Source organism: Gymnodraco acuticeps, unplaced genomic scaffold (assembly GCF_902827175.1).
Source record: "Gymnodraco acuticeps unplaced genomic scaffold, fGymAcu1.1, whole genome shotgun sequence".
Lineage (NCBI taxonomy): Eukaryota > Metazoa > Chordata > Actinopteri > Perciformes > Bathydraconidae > Gymnodraco > Gymnodraco acuticeps.
The window spans coordinates 1211409-1228624 of record NW_022990673.1 but is presented as its reverse complement, the minus strand read 5'-3'; the positions used below and the strand labels follow the sequence as shown (position 1 = coordinate 1228624).

The window sequence follows — 17216 nt, the reverse complement described above, 5'->3', positions numbered from 1 at the left end:
AGGAGATCTTTCACTCTGACAAAAGTTATGTACTATTGGCCTGGCTTACTTAGTCTATCTGTTGCCATCACCATATAACTGCCAGTTGGGTAAGAATGGTTTAAAATACTGTAGAAATATGTTTTGCTAGTCATAGGTAGATAGATAGATAGATATGGATGAATGAATTCAGTACTACTGAAAGACTTACATGGTTTGCTGCCATCCCTGCATGAGTCTTCTTGTTGGCTTGGTTGTTCGTCTGCTGGGCTCTAAAGGAGAGGATGAGGTCATATTATTCACTCTTTTAACATGCTATAATATATAGTATATTTTTTATTTCAAAACTGAAGACTTACGTGGTAAAGCCAATGAAATCTTCATGTTTGGTATTTATATAGGCAAGTTGTATTTCAATTAACATCAATACCTGAACAGAATAGATGTACATTAATTAGAAAAACATGATGTATCCAATAAAGTTATCTGAAAATAAGTTGCAATTCCAATATGTGTGAACAACCTGCTCTTTGCATTTACTCTCTTGCTCTCGTATTTCAGTGGTAATAAGTCTCTCCGTTTCTTCTTGCAGTTTGGGGAAAGAACTGAGCTACAGAGGGAAATCAGACCAGAAGTTAAAGCAAGTTCTGACACATTCAAACACACACTACATCACAGTTACACGACACACATACACATGTGTACCTTGTTGATGCACTGGTACAGAGTGGAGATTAGTTCTTGACTGACCATGTCAACACATTTAATGCAGGGCCTCTTTAAACATGATAACTGTTTCTTCACTATTGCTTCAAAGGCCATGTCAGGAGTGAACAGACCTGTCCTATAGGCAGAGAGAGGAAGATGGAGGAAAGGAAGAACACATCAATAAGGTAGATACAAAAATAGTTACTTATAAATTAGCATTTGTTCAGTACTCTATATCACACCTGACACCGTGGATATTTCTGATGGCATAGTTGATCTCTTGCCGCAGCTTCTTCTCATCTGACTCAATCTGAAGACGACACAGAGTACACTGTCAGCCAAAGCTGAACACAGTTAAGCTCAAAAGTTATTGATGCACGTACAGATTTCATGGAGCTACTGTAAGATGAGCCCAATATATTTGGTGGATTCTAATTTGATTTCACTTTACTGGAGGCTAACACTAACCATTATTGTAACTTGCCTAATACTTACTCCACTCGAACCTTAAAACAAATCCTTATTCTAAAATGTAATGACTTACATTATATTGACATGCATTTTGTCACGAAAGAAAAGCACAATGTCACTACAGATGTATGTCCCTACAACACAAGTAATACACGCCGCCCACACACCTGGACCAGTTCATAGGGAAAGCGCACGTGGAAGATTCGGTTGATCTTAGCTCCTCCTGACAGATTGACAGTGTCCACTGTGTCCCCTGAGCCCTCGATGAGCTTCTCAAAGTCAACAGCCAAGCGCTGAGCTAACCTGGAGGACAGAAACACATAAACCAGGAGAAACACTGACATAAATAGTTTAAAAGACAACAAACACACACACTTCAAAAACGCTTGACTGACTGACTGTAGCAGTGTCTTGGTCCTCCGAGCAGGGTCATCAGGACTAAACTGTTTGAACTCTTCAGCCTCTTTGTTCAGGCTCAGAAGCTGGCTCTGCAGGTGACTGCGGAAGCCTGGCAGACTTTCCCTGATGTGGTTTGTCAGTTGCTGCAAATAAACATTATCAGTAACAATACATACACACATAATATATCATTTCTCTATGTGTGTGTGCATTTTGAACCTGGTTAAGTGTTTTTTGTAAATATGGGGTGCCCATGCTTTCAGCCATGTGTTTGTAGGACGGATGGGACAAGAAGAAATCCTTCTCTGCAAGCAGGGCTGCCTTTATATCCTTTTTCCCAACAACGTCCTTCTGACTGCGGTTCACCACCCCTATGTAACCTTGGGAGGAAGAGATGAGAGGGGAAATGAAGAGCATGTGATCATTGGAAGTGAGACAATGAGCAACAAGAGGAAGGAACAATCAAGGTCTCTGTTGTTAGACAGATTCAACTTTCATTTAACATGTCCTTGAAAATTCTTCCCATACTGCCATTTGTTCCAGTGGGACTATCACATAAACAGGATATTAATATGTGTGTTAAACAGCACAGCATGTGTTATAGAGCAGGCCAAACATCCCTGTTTAGTGCAGTAATAGCACCAGGCTCTATATCTAATGCTTTAGCTCTATGCTGCTACGAGGGCAGTTATTTCAATGGGCCTCCATGGCTAATGCATTAGCACTGGAGGAGAAGCATGAAGGAGCTAGCACCTGGTGAGGCTTTACTCAGTCTGCATTACACTCTCACAGGAGCCTTGCATTATTCTCTCTCTCTCTCCACATTTTTACAAGCCTTTAATATGATCTCTGTCTATCTGTCTATTACACACAAGAACAAATGTGCATCACATACTCAATGGCATTACTGAGAAGTCATACAAAGTGCATGGCCATCTTTCAACACATGGCACTGGCTATAGAGAGAATACATGTGCTAAACAGCAGTATGGTAACTAAAGTTGAAAAGAGACAATAAGAGCTTGACTGAACCTCTGGTTGACGATAACACACAATCATAAAGTCATTCCTCTCAAAAGAGCCACTACTGGGTGCTCTGTATTATAGCAAGATGGCGAGCACACACACACACATGCCCACAAACACAAGCAGCACACCTCTGCGTAGGGGAAGCAACCTGTTCTCTAGAATATTCCGGGCATCTGTTCCTTTATCCATCAGGTCTAGCTTAGTGATTACACCAATCGTGCGCTGGCCTAAAAGGAAGATGAAGAATATAAGGACATTTCATGGGCTCCAAATGTAAAATCATATCAAGTATAAAAGATAAATGACAACCCCTTAAACCTTTTAGACATAAACATTACCATTGTAATAATCTGATGATGAATTCCTGTGAAGACATGAGCGGGACGAGCCTTATTCTCAGGCCATAATAAAACCCCACATGCTCTACAAGCCTGACTTACCCTGTGGGTCAACATCTTTGGCCAGTTTGAGTGCATCAGAGTTGGCCAGGTCAGTGTTGGCAGGCGTGACAGCCAGGATGAGACAGTTGTCCTTACAGATGTACTGCATGATCATGTCTCGTATCTGGTACTCTATGTCTGCCGGCTGGTCGCCTACAGGCACCTTGGTGATGCCAGGCAGGTCTACAAGAGTCAGGTTCAGCACTGCAGACACACACAAAGGTACACATAAACACAAGTCATTCATATCTCAGATAAATCAACTGAAAAGGATATTTCTAGTTGAACACACAAGTTCACATTGTGTTACCGTTTGGTGAGTAAATCCGTAGGTTGATGGGGACAGGAGAGATGCCTTTATTTGATCCTGTGATTCTTTGTGTCTCTGCCTCAATCTCTCTGCAAATCTCTTCAAAGTCTGTGAACTTCTTTCCCTTACAATGTAAAAATTCACCGTGCTCTGGAAAAATAAAGAATGAGCAGGGGGGAAATGATCAGTTAAACAATGGTAGAAACATAGAGTAATCATAATCATAATGTTGGAGGATCTTTTGGAAAATCAAGCCTGTCCAGTCCAAAAGAAAACGTTTTTGAGTCAGACGACAAAAGCCTAGTACAATACAGCAGGAACCTTAAATGCTAGTTCATGTCCTAAAAGCCATTTGAGATTGCAGGAGGGCCAAATGATACAGGACCGGATCATATGAAACCATATTAGATCACAAGATGACAATTCAAGCACTGTCCCACCAGTCGGGCTGAGCCATTGTAAAATGTCATACTGCCATCTGGTGGCAGGCAGCTTAAGAATGGCAGTGATGATGACTGTGATGTGTGTCTTACCTACCAGTGTCAGCGGTAAGCAGCTGGAGGACTAAAGGTCTGCGTGTGACCATTCCTGAACCCCGTGGAAGGAAGTCTCTGTGAGAATAGAAAGAGATTGGAGCGAATTGGATACACACAGACACACACTGGCACATTAAATGTCAAAGCAAACTTGCATCAAGATTAGTCTGAACACTAGCTTGACAGACACTATCCACAATTACCTTATATGGTGCATGCACAGGTGAGACTATTACCCTAAAGGTATGTGTAAGCTGCTAATAGGCAGAACAAAGCATTGTGGGCACCAACAGTAAGCAGTAAAGTATTTGTGTTTACATTGCCATACTATCTAGAACAGGGGTGCCCAACCTTTTTTGAACCGAGAGCTACTTTTAAAGTTGCCAGTCTGCCGAGATCTACCAGTCCAAGCGTCCAGGCGTAGCCATTACTGACAGCCTACTACCAGGTAAATACACAATTCTACTTGTGTAAAACTGAGTAGTGTTGCTACAAAAGTATAAATTAGGCTTACTAATAAGACAACTCAGATCTGAAGCTACACAGGAATCTGCTGCCAAAGTGCAATAAAAAAGACAAAATTAATAGAATCAAACCCTTTTTTTGTTGCATTTAGTAGAGTATAAAAATAAATGCCTTTTTAAAATAGGATGCAAGCAACACTAGTTTCTTAACTTAACCTGAATTGATAATAGACTATAACCTTTATCTTTATCTTATACCATTTTGTACAATAATTATAATGAATAAGTTCAAACAAACAAAAACTTACAGCTGATTAATAACGGTATCTAACTTGAGTTTTTATTATATCAAAAACCTGTTGAAATGCTACTGTTATTTTTACTGTCCCCAAAAAGCGCGTCGGCAGCCTCCAGGAAAGCTTCTTTCACAACTTCGCCGTCTTTGAAAGACTCGGGCCTGGCGCCACGAGGGGGCAAAAGGGGGCATTGCCCCGAAGTTGTTTTATTTGCCCCCTCACTTTGAGCATCATTCAGCCATCGAAAAGTTAAATAAATGTCACAATTATTAAATAACTTTAAATAATTATTTTCCCCAACACACGTTACTATGTTTAGATCAGATATGTGGGCAGGCAGTCAAGCAACGTGTAAACAAGCCTCAACCCTAAGTGAGCTTGTAGTCTTAATTAATGTTAGCATGTGTGCTTAGCTGTAAACACAGTCGGATGGGGGACCAAAACGTCCCTGTTTTCCAGGCAAAGTCCCCATTTTCGGAATGTGCGTTAAAAAACATAGAGCAAGGTGAAATAAAATGTTACATGTCAGTAAAAACAGAGTAACAGTGTTGTGCCTGTTTGTAGTGTTAGTGTATTTCTTTTTCTAATACTTCTTCTACTTCTTCTTCTTCTACCTCTACTTCTTCTTCTTCTTCCTCTACTTCTTCTTCTTCTACCTCTACTTCTTCTTCTTCTTCTTCTACTTCTTCTTCTTCTACCTCTACTTCTTCTTCTTCTACCTCTACTTCTTCTTCTTCTTCTTCTTCTACTTCTTCTTCTTCTACCTCTACTTCTTCTTCTTCTACCTCTACTTCTACTTCTTCTTCTTCTACCTCTACTTCTTCTTCTTCTTCTACCTCTACTTCTTCTTCTTCTACCCATGGATGTATAATAAGAAGCTTCTAATTCAATGTACCTTCCCGCAAAAATATTGGACAAAAGAAAGTCGGCTAGTAGTGTCAACTAAATCCATAGTATTAGAACAAAAGTGATTTAAACGAGGTAAATTACGAATGTATGTTCTCAATCGCCAAGTGTGGGATTGAATATTAAATTAGATTTATTGCCCCCAGGGAGAAATTCATTTCCACAGCTCTGTGAAAACGAGATGAAATCGACAAAAAATAAGACAACTACAGATAGCACCACACATGATGCTTACCTGTTATTATTTAGGGCTGCCTGTATGGATCAGGTTTTTGCCAAAGCGAGCCCTTTTACTATAATAATAATAATATGTTATTATATAAACCGTATTGGTACAATGAGCGACATCTAGTGACGGATTTGTAATCTGTGTCTGTCCATTTGGTGCAGTATTTGATCCAATATTACATTTGGTTTATATATTAGTCACTTTCTTATGGAATGCCAGGTTTTAGGTCTTGGTTTGAACATTCAATCCTGAAAATAAAAAATCAACCAGATGAATTTGTCTTTAATCCTGACATGACTAGAGTAGATAGTAAGTAAATAAATCTGTATAGGAAGACGAGTTAAGGGATAGAGGAGAACAGGTTATGGTATAATTACAGAGCCTGTCCATTTATAAATTGAGGAAATCAATGTTAGTCTGTTAACGTGACTAACAAAGTGCAGGCATCTAATAATGTACTATCTATTATTAAAGATCAGAGGAAAAGAACAGAATGAGAGGGGTCAATCCGGAATACAAATAAAGAAGCAAAGAGATTGTAGAGCGGTGAGAATGAAAAAAACTTGGTGTGTCAATTCATTACATTGCCAGTATTTTTCGTTGTTGTGAAAAAAAAGTCGCCCCCTAGGATTTTTGAACAGCCCCCTCAGTCATTTCAGCCTGGAAAGACTTCATGTGTTTCGCAAGAACGTGACTGACACGATAAGATGCTCTGGGAGCAGCCTTGCTCTTGTTGTTGGGCCTGGTGAAAATGGACTGCTGTGCATTTAGCTGTCCTTTCAGGCCCCTCCCCTTTTGGGAGCGGAGGGCAGAATTAGGAGGGAATTCCGTCTCGTAGCGTTTGTGCACTGTTTTGAAATGCCGCTCCTAAATGACCCTTCTTCGATAAAGCCACGCTCGCATTGCAGATGAGATAGATGGACTTTGAATTGGAATAGATACAAAAATAATCATCCTCCCACTCGGAGTGAAAATGATATATGTTGGGCTTTTTTGCTTCTGCCATAATTGCGGTCTTGTGTGTGCGGACTGTCACTCCTGTTGACACGGACAACGTCAGCGAAATAGTGCCCACTGCCGACCAGCCACGCCCCGACACATGGGGTCACGCCGGCCAATCACAAAGCTTTGATGCGTTCAAGTGCATTATTCTGGCACAGGAAGATTATGTTATAGGACATTAACGATAAAACAGAATATTGTTGTTCTATTTTTAGACACATATCGCGATCGACTGGGAATCTCCCCGCGATCGACCGGTCGATCGCGATCGACTGGTTGGGCACCCCTGATCTAGAACATCAGCAACATGACCAGGAAGGCTAAGAAAATATGTGTCATATATGTCTGCCCCATCAGATATAGAAAGACTCAAAGCTAAATAAAGTGTTGCTTTTAAAGAAACAGAATGCACTCCTCAGGCATATCCTCCTCTTTCCTATTAACATCAGGTTCAGGAAGTTTGTTTTACTGCATCCTGTCACACATGAAACAGCTGGCACAGTCCCAGACAAAATGGGTGTCATACTCATAACATAATCATAGCTAAGGAAAATAACAAAACTGTGTGTTTAAATATCAATACACACTCTGGATAGCAAGCAATAATAGCCTTGTATATCTGGCAATGGCAGATATTCTTCTGCTGTGGACAATATATACATCTCCTTTAGAAGACAGAGCTTCACTGGCTTGAAAGCCGGAAACTACTCAGTTACTCACCAGCATTCTTTTCCAACAGGATGGAAATACTTAGTCTCCTCCTTTCAAATCAAATTGTCTCACTAGGATTTAAACTTTACAAAAAAACACTGCCATTCATGTGTAGTCTTTATTTGTTACGGTTTGAGGTTTGTTTAAGGTCAGAATAAGATGAAAATTAAACAAAGCTCAGTTATTCAGCTCATTATTGGTTGACTAAAATACTTTTTGGTTAAGTAAAATATTTCTGATTCCATTACTTTTCCAGGAGTCATGTTAAAACCATCATCGACACCTACACAGCCCACGAGTGAGATAAGGCGCTGCACTGGTTACTGTCATACAGGCATACTGGCATCAACTACTTCACACAGGCAATTCACACCATATCACTCCTGCTGGGTGGGTGGGGAATGTGACATATATGAACAGTGATTTCAGCAGTGCATTGTGAATGGTGGCAGTAATTGCCTGAAGTCCTGGTTTCAGTTCAGTGTGACACAAAATCGTTGTGTATAAAGCGAGTCCCAGCTCCTAAAAAACAGTTGCCATGGATTTACTTTTGATATTACATGAAGATTGCAGTATATTTCCAATTCAGATTTTGATGAGGTTTTAACCTGAACTATCAAGATAGAAATCACATGTTCACATATAATATAAATAACATATATGATAGCGATACATTTTCAAGACTAGTAAAAATGACATAATGAATTATTTGGTGACACTTTTAAATAGCATTCACATTAACATTCTTGTAATTGTATGAATAAAGGAAGGGATGTATAATGTTAACTAATAGCTTTATCACTGTTTAGTTAATTAATTGGAATACATTATTTGAATAGTTTTACAACAATAATGATAGCAGTAATGCAGTTATACATTTGAACTTATATTACATTACATTGCATTTAGCTGACGCTTTTATCCAAAGCGACTTACAATAAGTACATTCGACCAGGAAGACACAACCTTGAAGAAAACAGAATCATAGAAGTACATCAGGTTTCATAGAGCCAAACATTTCAAGTGCTACTCAACTGGCTATAGATAAGCCAGTCCTTTATTAGTATATAATGAAGTTATACGTTTCTTGTTGTTGATTTTGGTCAAGGAAAATAACCAGAGTGAATGATGATTCACATTTTTGGAATACTAAAAGTTGTTTTATTCTTCCAGCAAGTCCAGTTTGATCAAAAGGCCCTACATCCTGCCCACTTGCTTCTCTGCAGCAGTTCAGAGGGCCAATCAATCAGTCTTTAAAGCATCTATAAATTAACTATAAATAAAGACATAACTATTGATTTATAATAGGCCAAACACCTCGGTTAAATTGTGCTATATATTAGAAATCGGCAACTTTCTTGTCACATAATTCTCATCCATTTAAAAGCGTTGTTTATGTTGAGGATTCCCCTTGCTGCACACGTCATTCCGAGTTCATTGTGTGTCTTACCTGCCCACAAAGTTCTCCAGGACGGAGCTCTTTCCCGCGCTCTGGCCGCCCACCACAGCGATCTGCGGCAGGTGGAGGCTGCAGCTCTGCCCCGCGGAGCCCAGCGCGTGCTGGAGGCGGTTGACCAGCGGGATCAGATCCTCCATCCCGCGGTTGCCCATCGCAACCGAGCAGCCCAGCGGCTCCTTTAAATCCTGTTTCAACCCTTTTCTATGCTACCCCCGTCGTTGAAGTAGCTACCATAGTTATTTTTAACACGGATAAGTACAACGACTAAAAATAAAACTCTACTTAAAGGACGGTGCCAACTTTTGAAAGCTCCGTAACTTTAGCTGTTGATAGTACGTTACCGTGGGTGCGTCTGGTAACGACAGTAGTGTCCAAGTTTGTGCCCAATCCTCCGGAAACAGTTCGCTATAGACATTTTTGTTGGGTTAAAACTCCAAAAGTTAGCGGTGAGTTGTTTCCCTTAAACCGAGGATACATTTAAGTGGCTAACCGCAAGTCGCTAAACCGAGTTTGGTCCATGGACATGAGGAAAAGATTTCTACTGACAGCTTCAAATGATGTGCGCATGCGCGGTGAAAATAAACTTCAACACGGCAATCCCCTCCTTCAGAAGAGGGAGCTTCATTGCCAATTGAGCGTAGTGACCTATATCAGACGCTTAGTAAGAATTCACTCCTCTAGCATAAAGCTATTTTAAATCCCACGCATCCAGGGTGTGGGTGATCACTGCAACTGGAACCAGAGAGTAAGATTCATCTACTGTAAATAACACTGCTGCATTATTTGGCAATGAGGGAGTGAGCACTGTGTAGTACACTGTAGTCCATATGCAAGTGAAAGAGAAACAGAAGAAGCACCACATTGAGATGTTAAGATAAAATGTTATTTACTTGTTTTTGATGAACATTATAATACATTTCATTGAACTAAATGGCAAAGTCAAAGCACTTATTGTAATATTATCTTCACAATATTGTCTCAGATTGTCTTAAATCCCATCACACTTTGGTCTCAAGCAAGCTTTACTCTATTTTCAGGTCTTTTAACAACTCTGCAATGTCTATGTGTGGGCTGCTTTTGGGTCCAGTCCTGTTGGAGTACAGTGCGCTCTGCAGACTTTTGCCTGCTTGGTTCAGGGATGGTAGGATGGTGGCAGCTTTTGATGTCCCATTTTCTCCATGAGAGCACAGAAGAACCTCGTTGACCTCCCCTTCAATCTTTCGGGAAATGATGGTGGGAAACACGGCACTTACACGCTCCAACACGCTTTTCCTCAATACTGAGTCACGACACACAAGGTTCAATGTGAATATACCTGGTTGAATGACAGAGAGAGGCAGATAGGAGAGAAGATTACATGGAGAAGAAAATCCACAACGGTCTAAACGTATGCAAGCGTAAACATGCCACATTCCAGACGATTGAGGTCAATCAACTGATACAAATATTTTACCTCTGGGGGTTAGCAGGCTGCGGACTTTCTGCAGGATCGAGGTCTCTACAAAGGCAGCAGGAGGACAGCTCATACCCACAGTGCTATCCTTATTGTCTACATCGAACATGATGACATCAAACAAACGACCACCTAAAAAGGAAGAAAAAACCTCATCACTTCTTGGTAATATATTACTGGTGTAGCCTATAGCATTGTTTTTAACTGCCCCATATCTGACTCGTCCCTCACTAACCTTCTTTCTCCAGGGCACAGATGCGTTCGAGGCCGTCCCCGAGAGTGACAGTCAAGCGATCATCTGGTCGGAACCCAAACCATTCATTTGCCACTTGCATCACAACAGGGTCCAGTTCTACAACCTCGACAGTTACATTTGGCACAAAGTCCCGCAGAAACTGAGGCAGGCCTCCTCCACCGAGCCCCACCAGGAGCACTGACACTGGGACATCTAAGGGAGAAGGTAGTGGGGAGGAAAAAGTCAAAGGTAAAGCTCGATCAAGTGTGATATTTCATGCAAGGCGCTGGAACAGTTATGCTGTATAGTAAGTACTTCCTCCTGCTATTGCCCTCTATGACCTTGACAAGACTACATCTGAACTGACCTTTGTTTTGTGGCGTGCCAACCCCAAGCATGGTGAGGCCAGCCACCATAACTTCATGGTGAGCGCAGCAGAGGAAGCCACTGTCCACTGACAGAGAGGTGGAGGATGTTGATGGAGCAGTTGTTGGCTTGGCCTTCTTTTTGCTTTTCTTCTTGTGACCTGATGCTGCAGAGACTTAAACATTCATTCATACAATCAATGTACATCTGTCTTATAGCAATATATTAAAATGAGTTGCTATATAATGTTTACAAAACCATTTAAAAATGTTTAGTTTTGCTTATTTAGTAATCAAATAGTTTATTAGAAAAAGAGAGCATAATAAAATGCAATAATCAGGGAAAAATAACTGACCAGTATTTGAAGGGACAAGGCGGCTCTCTGATTGGACAAGAGCAGCATTGGACAAGAAAACCAGTCTCCGATAGAGTTCTCCGTCTTCTCCCTTGACATTCTCCACACAGTACTCCCCGCTCAGCTCACTCACACCCCTGCTAACCTCCTCTCGCCAACCCAGGTCTCCTCCAACAGACAAAAACGGCACCTAAAAGAGGATGATATCTCAACTGTATTTACTGATCCATTATTGCAGCATAAAATGTTTCGTATAGGAGAAGAATATTTCTAAAATAAATATTTTAAGAGTTTACCTGCTGGTTGGCTGGCATACCCGGGGGAGCCAGGTCCATCACCATTGGTGACAGTTCTGACTGGACATCCTGCATGTCTGTGTACTCCTGATTCCTGTGCATTGCCACAATAACCAGACGGCGAAAGTTAGCACTGGCTGCTAGCTGCCTTCGCCCCTCACTGGAGCTGTAGAGCCAAGCTGTCTCACTGCCTTGAGGCACTGACAGGATGAGCAGAAAGAATAATCATCAAAGTACGAACAAAACACATTCACTGTTACCTACATAGGGAGGCAGAAACATATGGAGGCAGAAACATGATCAAATAACAGGAGAGCTCACCAATAAAAATAGCAAACTGGTTTGATCTTGGCACCTTGGCACCTAGAGGACAATCTTGTACTGTGAGAGTGTATCTGGGGAGGCCAGTCTTGGTGTGGGAGAGAGTAAGTGAGAGGTTCGAGCTGGCGTCTGTGCTTGTACGGAGCCGCTTTTTCAAGACTGAGTAAGCCTGATGCTCCCTCACAGCGGACAACAAATCTGAAACCTGTGTGAGACGAGTAGGGGCTCCATCCTCCCCAAGACACATCTCCAGAATAGGCATGGGCATAGGCTGACGAAACTTGGTACAGACCAGAACAAAGACAGGCAGAGCAAAGGAGTCCTCTACACTCCGGTTCTCCTCCTGCAGGCAGTGAAGCCTCACAGCCCACCCCAGCTGCACAAAACGATCTACAGCTAACTTGATGACACTCTCCTGAGCCAATGTCACACAGACATACCGGCCGCCAACACTCAACACACGAGCCACCTGCAGACACAAGAACACTGCTTTGACGCAAATGCAAAGACTATGTTGAGGATAGTACCAACTGAGCAAATAATGAATCGTCTGTTCACAGCCTGAGCCATTGGTTTCTTACCTCAGTGAGCATGTTCCTGGCCAGTGCCCCTTCTTCTTCTGATGCCATGGCATCCAGTGTGCCCTTGTCCAGAGCAGCCTGATAGCTGGCCTCCTCATAAGGAGTTTGTGTGGCATCCATCTGCTGGAAGGTCAGGCCCGGCCGGCGCTCAGCATTTCTCTGGTTCATATGGTTCACCACTGTCTCACTGATGTCAATATTAGTTAGATGTTTGTAGCCAACATCATACATCTGTTCACTGAGCTCAGAGTTACCACAGCCGACCACCAACACCTGAAGGACAGATATACAAAACACTGTTAAATCAGTAATTATCATTTGGAGTGTTGAAAAGTGATTAACCACATTTACTTAAGTACTGGAAGTAAGGTTTTGAGGCACTTGTTAATTACTTCAATATATCCATTTTATACTAAAATATACTTCTATTATGCACTGTAATGCATAGATTTAACTACCCAACAGTTCATAATGTAGATTAAATTGTCTTCACAGCATTTAAATGCTTTTCAGGATTATTTTATCTGTTTTGAATTCCTTTTTGTTATGTAGGTGTGTCTTTGTCTTTGTGTCTTTGGTTTGCTGAATGGTTCTTGTTGAGTTCCTCATCTCAGCGAGAGTGCCTTATTAATAAAGATCAAATAAATGAATGTTACACTTATACACATACAGTAAACATTAGCTGGAAGTGATGGTCATAACATACAAATTGTCAACACAAACTTTGTAACGATGCTTTAATGACATGTTAGAGCTAGACTATTGTAATGTATTGAATGGATAGACCTTTGAGATGTAACATCTATTTTTAAGCGGGGGCTATAGACACACAAACAAAGTATATTAGGCGTGTCCTGGACAACAAGCTATCGTACCTTGTCTTGGACTTTGATGTATTTATGCAGCACGCCGCAGAGTTTGTTGTAGTCTCCATACCATTCAAACGCTTTCTCTCCGCGTTTCTTAAAAAACCTCTCCCAGTATTCTGCGGAGCTAAACTCCTCGGCAGTGCGAGGTAAAAGACTCATTATCAGTTGCAGTGGTTACAACAAATTCAAAACGTTTCAGGTTAAGCTTCTTGACAGACACTTTTCCACATGGCAATTCTGACTTTTCAAGCCGGACAAGGTTGACGGCAGTACCGCTCGCTGATTGGAGGAATTATCAGGAGGCGGAGTTACACCGTGTCAAGCGATTGGCTGTGGCTCCCAGACCTATGTTGATTGGCTGTTACTTAGCCGGAAGCATTCGGTCCGGAATTGTTAGTCCTCCGGGTTTTGTTTCAACATGGCTGTGCCTGCTGGAAGGTCTGTGGTTTTCGTGACTGGAAATGCAAAAAAGCTCGAAGAGGTAAGTGTAAACAATTTACTCCACATAAAGGTTGTATGCTCACGGTTTTCCTGTACTGTCTTAACCTTTTCAGGCAGGATACATTTATACATATTTCCTTTTTCATGCTGCTCCATAGTGTGTCAGCTAAATATAGATAGTGAACATGAGTTGTAATTAAGTACCAAAGTATCTGTTTTCATTTGACAACAAATCAGTCCTGCTAGATTCACTCTTTACTCTTTTTGTCCATCAGGTCATTCAGATACTTGGAGATAGGTTTCCTTACAAACTGGTGTCCAAAAAGATTGACTGTAAGTATCTAAAGAAGAGACACACTGACTGGTAGAACACATATTTTACTATAGTCAATGCTCACCTTACTGTTTCTTTATCCAGTGCCTGAATACCAAGGAGAGCCAGATGAGATTTCCATACATAAGTGTAAGGAGGCTGCACGGCAGGTACAGTAACTACATACAAGATGCAAGAGAATATTTTGTATGAACATTTCTATGATTGAAAGTGATTCATTGTTTGTTTTCCACCCTCAGGTTGAAGGGCCTGTCATAGTGGAGGACACCTGTCTATGTTTCAAAGCTTTGGGAGGCATGCCTGGTCCTTACATGTTCGTATACTAACTTGTATATCTGTATAACCATTGTATCTTTAGTAGTGGTAATGAATAGTAATAATTAAACCCAAACTTGTTTTTTTGTTGTTGTAGAAAATGGTTCCTGGATAAACTCAAGCCAGAAGGCAAGTATTTTAGTTGATTTAAACCGTTATTTAACAATTATTTAAAGCTGGGTAAAAAAGATGAACACAGCAGCTCCACCATTATTTATTCTATTTAATTTAATTTGTATTATCACATCTTTGTGTCTATTAACCTGATCAAATGTTTAATGTTGCTGCATGTACCTTTTTTAAAGTTGTAAAATAATCTGAGGGTAATTTCGTGTTTGTTTTTAACTTGTGATGTGTCATTTTGTAAAGCTTTATTATTATTATTATTATCTCCAATCTTGTAATTGTTTTTGTTGTAGGCTTGTACAAACTCCTAGCTGGATTTGAAGATAAATCAGCATGGGCTCTCTGTACTTTTGCTTTCTCTGCTGGGAAAGATGAACCAGTTCAGCTCTTCAGAGGGATAACGGAGGTAAAAGGCTCTCTAAAACGGCCTCAATGTTCTCTTATATGTGTTTTTATCATTATTAGTTAATATTCACTCTTTTTTTATCTTGTTATTTCAAGGGACACATTGTTGAACCCAGAGGGCCTCGAGACTTTGGATGGGATCCCTGTTTTCAGCCAGAGGGATATGACAAAACGTAAGCAAAGACGGCTTGAAATATCCCCTTTAAACCACAAGGGGGAGTCAAAGGCCAGTGGTTGTGAGAACCACTTTCACTTTATGCTGTGCATAAGAGATTATTTGTCACTCTCATGCCAACAATAAGAACTATCCTTAGTGACTGTAACTACTTCCCTCTCTTTTGCAGCTATGCTGAACTTCCCAAAGAGGTGAAGAACACTATCTCTCATCGCTACCGGGCGCTTGCTGCCATGTCCGAGCACTTCTCCCAAACCAACAATACCTCACCCGAGAGCAAGAAGAAGAAGCCGCAGGATTAAAACGCAATTTAAAACCATCTACAGGTTCAGAATATGGAGAAGAAAATGTAACAAACCTCAAGTCATTCGATTTTACATTGTGGAGGATACTTGTTAATATTTAGACATGTTATTGTTGGGTCAGAAACAGTTGTCAGATAACGAAGATTATTATCACGCGTATAGAATCTGTGGTAGAAAATGTGTTGCATAATATCAGTTTTGCCTCATTTTTAATAAAGTATTTTTTAAAGAAATTCCCTCATTGTTATTATGTTAAAGAGTACCATGTGTCAGCTGTTGTAAGGTTAGATGTTGAATAATTTATCGTATAAAAAGAATGTCTTGCAGAATTTGTTGCAAGACTTTTTTCCTTGTTCCACAATGAGCCTCTTGGGATTATGCTTCCAAAGGTAGACATAATTGAAGAAAGCATAAATTATAAAAAGGAGTAATGGGAATTTGATGAGAGAAGCAGATCGCTCTGTTGCAGAGAATGGCTGGCGTTGAAGAGGGAAGGATGTTCAGGCTTGATTCCAAAGAGATGGTTGTGGAAGAGGGTCTCAGAAGGAGGAGGGGGCGGCGTATAGTACAAACGCAACAGTGATAACGGGGAGGTTTGAGTAATAAATGACCCTGGAGCTTTGAGTCTCTGAGCAGGAATTATGCATACACTTGTGATTGATGCCTCCCAGATGTACTGAAAATGTCACACATTCAAAAAATACTTGTTAATTATTATCTGTGTTTTAAAATATTTTTTTAACAACCTTCCCCGACACAGATCTAATGGCAGTTTTGAGTTTGCCACTAATTTATCTGTTGCCTATGAAACCTTTCAATTGTGTACAAGAAAAACCTTTGCACCTGGTTATGGGTGATGCTACTCAACAAGTAAAAGTGACACTTCTTGAAGAAAAGGTGCTGTTTGTCATGTGACTGGAACAATCTGTTTGCTTGGACCTCAAGTTTTGTTTGGGGACGTGCCTGGAAATGGCAAGTTGTTGTGAGAATGAACCGGAAAGCTGTATTTGTCAGGGAAACATCAGTTCACCTGTCAGCCAAGTTTTCAACAAGACAGCGAAGATGTGTGCCAGACTTCAGCTCACTGGAGGTCAAAGACATTGCTATGAAGCTTTTTCCTCAGTGACTTAAAGTCAACACAGTTACTGTCAGTGTTGTATTATTGACTGGGGCCCCAACAGCTACTGCCTGTACAGTTGTAGAGTATGTATGGTGGAAATGTTTAATGCTAAGGATGTCAGTTGAGGAGTTGGAATTGATGCAAAAATAAATAATGTTTGATTTCACTTTATTCTAGCAGCCGCTTACAGTGATTCTTCCAAAAGCCTTGTCTCTTTTTTACAACACTTTTGTCGACTTTTGAAAATGTATTTTTACTTTAAAGGGAACCCAGAGCATTGTTATTACATTTCTAACCACAATATGTGCGCTTTGTGTTTTCTACATTTGTTGTGTTTTGTTCCACTGTCTGTTGTATAAGAACATGATGATAATTAATTCAATATTAAAACTTGCCCATAAGGACAATTTATTTAAGTTATTCAAACAGTGGTCTGCCGTGGTACCATGCAATTACACTACATCTTTAACATATCAAACTAACCGAATTGCAGTTTTAAGAGTTCAACCAAGCAATCCTAAAAGATGCATGCAGCTGCCCAAGTTAGCTTTTGCCCTCAGCTTTTATTTTGGACATCCAG

At 40.6% G+C, this 17216-nt stretch overlaps 3 protein-coding genes across 9 annotated transcripts in view; 1 reads left to right on the top strand and 2 right to left on the bottom strand.

Moving 5' to 3' along the window:
- dnm3a (dynamin 3a) overlaps positions 1–9518 on the bottom strand; it is a 23045-nt gene extending 13527 nt beyond the window's left edge. For 2 of the 6 annotated variants that reach the window (XM_034229722.1, XM_034229724.1), the window contains exons 1-13: positions 8931–9515; positions 3874–3947; positions 3337–3486; positions 3027–3230; positions 2715–2813; positions 1777–1937; positions 1558–1700; positions 1326–1461; positions 930–997; positions 685–823; positions 503–589; positions 339–409; positions 191–251 (exon numbers count right to left, since the gene is read on the bottom strand). In XM_034229722.1, the coding sequence (XP_034085613.1) occupies positions 191–251; positions 339–409; positions 503–589; positions 685–823; positions 930–997; positions 1326–1461; positions 1558–1700; positions 1777–1937; positions 2715–2813; positions 3027–3230; positions 3337–3486; positions 3874–3947; positions 8931–9091 (1554 nt within the window). In that variant the 5' untranslated portion in view covers positions 9092–9515. Of the gene's footprint in view, positions 1–190; positions 252–338; positions 410–502; positions 590–684; positions 824–929; positions 998–1325; positions 1701–1776; positions 1938–2714; positions 2814–3026; positions 3231–3336; positions 3487–3869; positions 3948–8930 lie in introns of all 6 variants that reach the window. The other 4 variants (XR_004570353.1, XM_034229723.1, XM_034229725.1 and 1 more) reach the window with 4 other exon arrangements.
- A 285-nt stretch (positions 9519–9803) lies between these two features.
- mettl13 (methyltransferase like 13) lies at positions 9804–13669 on the bottom strand. 2 transcript variants are annotated; one of them, XM_034229726.1, is made up of 9 exons: positions 13422–13669; positions 12547–12819; positions 11966–12434; positions 11645–11844; positions 11349–11538; positions 10995–11168; positions 10628–10840; positions 10393–10524; positions 9804–10254 (listed from the first exon to the last, which is right to left on the bottom strand). In XM_034229726.1, the coding sequence occupies exons 1-9, from the start codon at positions 13572–13574 to the stop codon at positions 9962–9964; spliced, it is 2097 nt and encodes a 698-aa protein (XP_034085617.1). In that variant the 5' UTR covers positions 13575–13669; the 3' UTR covers positions 9804–9961. The 2 variants fall into 2 exon arrangements, with proteins under 2 accessions (XP_034085617.1, XP_034085618.1); XM_034229727.1 differs by having other exon boundaries at positions 9962–10254; positions 10995–11159; positions 13422–13574.
- Positions 13670–13779: 110 nt separating this feature from the next.
- Positions 13780–15752, top strand: itpa (inosine triphosphatase (nucleoside triphosphate pyrophosphatase)). The gene is made up of 8 exons (XM_034229719.1): positions 13780–13896; positions 14132–14189; positions 14275–14339; positions 14430–14503; positions 14603–14634; positions 14925–15037; positions 15133–15209; positions 15381–15752. Exons 1-8 carry the CDS (start codon positions 13834–13836, stop codon positions 15511–15513), a joined length of 615 nt encoding a protein of 204 aa, XP_034085610.1. The 5' UTR covers positions 13780–13833; the 3' UTR covers positions 15514–15752.
- Positions 15753–17216: the final 1464 nt, after the last annotated feature.

Coding starts and splice junctions, on each gene's coding strand:
- mettl13 (XM_034229726.1), bottom strand. CDS start 13,574: ATGAGTCTTTTACCTCGCACTGCCGAGGAGTTTAGCTCCGCAGAATAC. Junction 12,435..12,546: donor CCAGGAACATGCTCACTGAG/GTAAGAAACCAA, acceptor TTGTGTCTGCAG/GTGGCTCGTGTGTTGAGTGT. Junction 11,169..11,348: donor CCTTGTCCCTTCAAATACTG/GTCAGTTATTTT, acceptor TGAATGTTTAAG/TCTCTGCAGCATCAGGTCAC.
- itpa (XM_034229719.1), top strand. CDS start 13,834: ATGGCTGTGCCTGCTGGAAGGTCTGTGGTTTTCGTGACTGGAAATGCA. Junction 14,340..14,429: donor GTAAGGAGGCTGCACGGCAG/GTACAGTAACTA, acceptor TTCCACCCTCAG/GTTGAAGGGCCTGTCATAGT. Junction 15,210..15,380: donor CCAGAGGGATATGACAAAAC/GTAAGCAAAGAC, acceptor TCTCTTTTGCAG/CTATGCTGAACTTCCCAAAG.